The sequence below is a fragment of the Brachycentrus maculatus genome, unplaced genomic scaffold, assembly GCF_059751285.1.
Source record: "Brachycentrus maculatus isolate JH-2025_06_01 unplaced genomic scaffold, ASM5975128v1 h1tg000577l, whole genome shotgun sequence".
Taxonomy (NCBI): Eukaryota; Metazoa; Arthropoda; class Insecta; order Trichoptera; family Brachycentridae; genus Brachycentrus; species Brachycentrus maculatus.
In genome coordinates this window covers 129,295-135,294 of record NW_028281317.1, presented here as the reverse complement: position 1 = coordinate 135,294, position 6,000 = coordinate 129,295, and the positions used below count along the sequence as shown (strand labels likewise).

The window sequence follows — 6,000 nt, the reverse complement described above, 5'->3', positions numbered from 1 at the left end:
CATTTTAAGTGTTTGTCTATTTATAAACTTAAATATTTTATTTTTAATTTAAGTTTTACTTACTAAATACCATTATTTCTTAAAATTTATTGTGACATGTGTTTGGATGCATTCCGCATCATTTTCAAACACCGTATGTGAAGCCAATTCTGAATTTTAACCTCAGAAGTTAGAATGAGCTTCACATACGGTGTTTGAAAATGATCCGGAATGCATCGAAATACGTGTCAATAGATTTGAAGAAAAGGTGGTTTTTGTCGAGTAAAACTTATTTTATTTACTCTCTTGACATTTACTTTGTTACAAGATATAATGAAATTTAAACGAAAGCACTTGTTTTTTATCACTTGAGTTATATTTTTATATTTTACATGTTTTTAACAACTAGTTTCGGAAGCTATGCTTCTATCTTAAGGTCTAAATATAAACTATAAATATAACTGAAGTGTTATTTTTTTGACATCTCATCAAATATGAAGAAGAATATCGAAGTCTGGGCATTTATGGGGCTGAGGCTAGTTTAAGTGATCACTTTACACATGTGTAACATTCACAACAAAATTAAAATAACTAAATTAGTAAAAAACATGTGTTTTCTTTCAAATTTGTGTAAAACTTAAATTAAAAATGGATAGATTTCCCCACAAAATTACTGCCGAATAAATTAACTTTATATTTAACTTTATAAATTAACTTATATAATTTTATAATAATAATGGATTTTCACGTTGAAATTGCCATTCTGTAAAGTTAAAGTGATTATTTAGAATTGAACAAAATTGGTGTAAGTTATTAACATTTTACCTTATCCTGTTGTCCCCAGGATCCATGGAGTTCACCGACCATGATGTGGAAGTGTTCCGACGATACCTGACCTTCTGCGGAATCGGAATACAAAACGCCCAACTCTTCGAGATGTCCGTTCAGGAGTACCGGAGGAATCAGATACTCCTTAACTTGGCCAGAAGCATCTTTGAAGAACAGGTAATTTAAATTATTTTTTTCGACATCTATTCAAAGATGAAGAAGAATATGGAAGTCTGAGCATTTACAGGACTTCCGTCGGGCTTTGAACGACCGTCATAGGCCTGTTAAAGTGATCATTTACACACGTGTAACATTCACCAATTCTACCCATTATGTGTGTAAAGTGATCACTTAAACCAGCCTATGACGGTCGTCAGCCCCGTAAAAGCCCAGACTTCCATATTCTTCTTCATCTTTGATGAGACGTCAAAAAATAATGTGAAAAATAACTCCTTTAATTGAAGATAATCCAGATTTGTGAATAAGTATTTGGATACACTCAAAATGTTGTAAACAGGTATTTTTACCTATTTTTGAGTATACTCTTACTTAAAAAATGAATTGAGGATATGAAAATATTAGCGAAAACTGGATTAATTATGCTTAAGTATTTGACTTTTGTTATCCTTAAAATCAAAAAGATACAAAATAAAATTTTAAAAGAAAATAATTCATTTAATAATTAAAATATAACTTTGTTTAAAAATTGCTATAAATATTTTATTTTAACTTAATAATAATGTTTACCAGTTTTAAAGCTAACCGCTTCTTTTTCAAGACTATGTAGAAGCCGCTAGCTTTGAAACCGGTAGACATTATAATTTATAATATAAGTATCGGATTGTGGTCCCGTGGTTAGTGTCGCGGACTCTTGAATCAGGGTTTTTCGGTTCGAACCCACTCTACCACAATTTGATGCCTATTTCTAATAATGAGCCGCTTAGGCTCACATAAACAGTATAAAAAAACTATCTGGCTTCGGGTGGATGGCTTTCGAAGGGTTAATTCAGTTGAGCAGTTCTCAGGAAAACTTATTTGGCAGCGAAAATAGTTTACTGTGTAATTGTTTTAGAACAATCTAGAGTGCTTGGTGACGAAGATCATGACGGAAGCGAGAGATCTACTGAAGTGCGAGAGGTGTTCAGTATTCCTTCTGGACCTGGACTGCTGTGAAGCTGTAAGTACAATTCAACTAACCTACAAAAATAGTAATTTCTTTCTTTCATTATTTAAATTTTTCAATTTCAATTTCAATTATTTATTTTCAATTAACATACACATTACAAACTAATTTTTTTAAAGCGTATGCATTAAAATACATACAAAAATCGAAAATATGCAAGAACTATTGCTAAAGGTGTAGAAGAATCCCGCTTCGGAAAACTCCTTCAGACACATTGTTCAACATGGGGGTAGCTCTTCCTACAGGCATAACCATCGGTAGGTTGGTCCTGTGTATAGGAATGTGAAACAATCTATGCCGACGCTGTCTCAGGTAACTATCGGGAACATACAGACCAATGTTCCGGATAATTTCAGGATTATCGATCATACCGCGCAATCGATAAAAATGCGTAATTAAATACACATTCCTTCTAGTCTCTAAACCATTGTAGCCAAGCATACCCTGGAGAAACTCGGTCGGGTAGAGTCAAGGATAATAGCCGTACTTCTCATGTAGAGATACTTCAGAAACTTCTTTTGGACTTTCTCTCCTCTCTCCTCTAACCCTCTGTCTTCTACTGCTGGATATAGGCCTCTTAAGTATCCTTCCATTTTTTTCATTAGGTTGCTACTTGCAGCCAGTTTTTACCCCCCACAGCGGCACATGTTATAAAACTATCTTTTTGAGGTCTTCCGACGCCTCTTTTATCCTGCCAAGATCTCCATCTCAACATTTTTAGGGTCCATATTGTGGGATCTTGTCTTACAACATGTCCTTCCTATTACCACTTTAGTCTTGCTACGCGATCCATGATATTCGCTACTCTGGTTTTGCTGCTAATTTCTTCATTTCTTATTTTATCTCTTAGGCTTGTACCTAGCATGTATCTTTTAGATAGAACGTATCTCAGTTTTTAATCATAAAATATCTTTATAAAATTAAGCCATAATGTCGACCGGTTTCGATGCAAACATCTACGCCAACAATTTATTTTTTAAAAGAATAACCCTCTAAGAGGCTTGTTTGCAGGTACCACAGTAAGGATAGGGAAAGCAAATGTGAAAAAAAAAACCAAGCACACACAGACCAATTTAAAATATTTATTTCGGGGATTTTATTTTGCAATAAGCGGGAATCGAATCCGCGGCGCTATTTCGCAGTCGAGTGTCTACTCAACTACGCCACGACGCCAGTCTAATTAATAAAGGTTTTCATTTTAAAATGGAAAATCGCAATATTGGTGCTTTAAAAATGAATTATAAGTGTATAAAGACTGCTTGAATTTTCTTAATCGACGGCCCCTACGAAAAGTACTCTATCTGCAAATCTGTTACTTTACAGGATAGAGCTTTGAAGAATTTTTCAACGTATTATTTTAAATTAATTAATGGTTTTACCTGAAATTCTAAAATAGTATTATACATTAAAAACAAGATAAAATAATGTATTAAATCGTCTTAAAACTTTATGCTCTGTCAAAATATTAAGTAGTTTTCTAATTTAAAAATAACGTGTAAGTCTCTATTAAAAATGAGAAGTTTATAAAAATAACCATTCAACCCAAAATTAAGTTTTTATATAGTTTAATCTCCCGTAAAACTTTCCGGTATTTTCTGAAATTCTCATCAGTGTTAAAAAATTTCCATTATATAGATCTCTAAGATGAAAAGAGCTACATTTATTATTACGGTGATTGTAATTGATAAAATCCTTCGTTGCAGGTTGATATTAAAATTGTTGTAAAGGTTTTTTTTCTTGGTTTTTTATTTTTATTTTTTCGAAACTGTATGTATGGATTGTTTCCACCAAACGGGTATACTGAGGAGTTATTTTTTGGCATTTAAACATAAACGAGGAAGAATACGGAAGTTTATATATTCACAGAGCTCATGACCTGTCATAGGCTAATAAGTGATTACTTTACAAAGTACAACATTCACCATTCTACCCACGATTGACAACCACACTACTCAAATTTGTCGAACTCCCGTATATATCATCAATTTCATGACGCTTTTCGTTTGAGTTCACGGCTGTCAGCTATTGTTATTTTTGAGATTGCTTTTATTTAGCCAGAGACAGTTTATTTAAATGTATGCAAGATTCTAATCGAATGACTTAACATACTAGGAGACACTATATTAGAATTATAAAACGTGCTTTTTAATTTTTATGCAGCTTATATTATAATTACACAGACCAGATTTTTTTATTCACATTTTCGAGTATGTACAAATCCTCATTCACAAATCTGGGTTTCTCCACTTGTGTATGAGGAGATGTATGAATATGGAAGAGGCGAAAATCGTTTGCAAAGACAGATTAGTGTGGTATTCTATTTTCTCTGCCATCCACTGCGAAGAAGCGACGTGATGGATGCTTAGTTATTTAAGCAAAAAATCAAAATTATAAACGAAATACTTACGATCAACATTTTGAGTGTGTCCAAACACTTGTTCACAAATCTGCCTTATATTATATTTTAACATCTCAACAAAGATGAAGTAGAAAATAGAATTGATGAATGTTACACGTGTGTAAAGTGATCACTTGAATCAGCCTATGACGGTCGTAAGTCCCGTTAACGCCCAGACTTATCTCACTTCATGACTCCCCAGTATACAGATTTTGTATGGAGGATGACGAAACGCCAATCCACATTCTTTACAACTGTGACGCACTCGCTCACAAACGAAGTCACATCCTTGGAGGACCTCTACTGGACTCCGAGAAGGTGAAGCTCCTACCACCAAGATAGGTCGTAAGTCACATGACTCATGTAGGTCTTGGCAGTGAGCTGTAATACAAAGGGAGGTCACAATAGACCTAATATGGTCGCAGTGACATAAGGGATGCAAGATCCCTTGACCTAAAAAAAAAAACGCACAGACTTATCTACTCATCTTTGTTAAGATGCTTAGTTTGTAAATTTACTAAAAAATCAAAATTCTAAACGAAATGCTTATGTACATACATACTTTAAATGTAACATTTCATGAAAGTCGCTTTATTTCCTCTGCGAATCTCGAGTTGACATCATTCCGTATGAAGGATAAACTTCTGAGTGAGGAGTTCGAAGTTAGTTTGCGGAGTTGGTCCTTACGTCACGGCTTTATACACGCAAGAGGTATAATACATATCTATCTAACCTGAAACTTAGTATAGTATTTTGCGACTATGTTACAAATGATCCGAGGGAAGTTGTATTGACATACCAAGTCTATACCATATATCCATATGTCTCAAACTTTAAATAAATTTTATTTACGGTGAAACCTCTACTTTACGTTATTAAAGGGACTGAAAAAAACGGAGGGAAAATGGTGATGCGGGGTGTCGGAAAAAAAACTTTTTTTTACAACATTTTAAGTGTGTCTAAATACTTGTATTTGGACACACTCAAAACGTTGTAAATAAATCATCTGGTCAAATTAAAAGCTTAATAATAAAAATGAAAATGGTATCTTCTGGCGTTTCTCATGTGTGTAATTATAATCTAAAATATTAGTGATGTTTTCATACAATCCATTAACTATTTTGAGAATAATCATTTTTATAATTTTTTTCGGAATTTGTACAAATATTTTGTGGTATTTCAGTAAAACATTTAATTCATTTTTTATATCTCAGGAAACTATAACTGATATCGCTCACTCTTTTCAACAACGTCAAATATCAAAAAACTTGATTTTCAGGATATCGTTTTTAAATTTTAAAAATATAATACAATGTATTAAAAATAAATATCAAGCCAATTTTTGAACTTTTTACTATGCAACAGATCTTTTAAAGTAAAATCTGAAGGTTTTTTCTCCATTTGAAAAATATTAAGTGTATTTAAAAAAAAAAAATAATACCTTTTCTTTAAAATGCAAAAACAGCACTTTCTGCCTGTAGCGGGTAAAAATTAATGGGATATAGCACATCGTTTTTACGTAGAAAATGTTTTTAAAGTTTGGAAATATAATACAATGCATTAAAAATAAATATCAAGCCACTTATTGAACTTTTTAGTGTGCAACAGATCT

At 32.7% G+C, this 6,000-nt stretch overlaps 1 protein-coding gene across 1 annotated transcript in view; it reads left to right on the top strand.

The window, feature by feature from the left end:
* Positions 1-823: 823 nt before the first annotated feature.
* The window catches only part of LOC148301320 (cGMP-specific 3',5'-cyclic phosphodiesterase-like), a gene marked incomplete at its 5' end in the record, with an annotated part of 62,617 nt that continues 57,440 nt past the window's right edge, over positions 824-6,000 (top strand). The window contains 2 exons of the mRNA XM_088273449.1: positions 824-984; positions 1,880-1,984. Coding sequence (XP_088129575.1) covers positions 824-984; positions 1,880-1,984 — 266 coding nt within the window. The remainder of the gene's footprint in view (positions 985-1,879; positions 1,985-6,000) is intronic.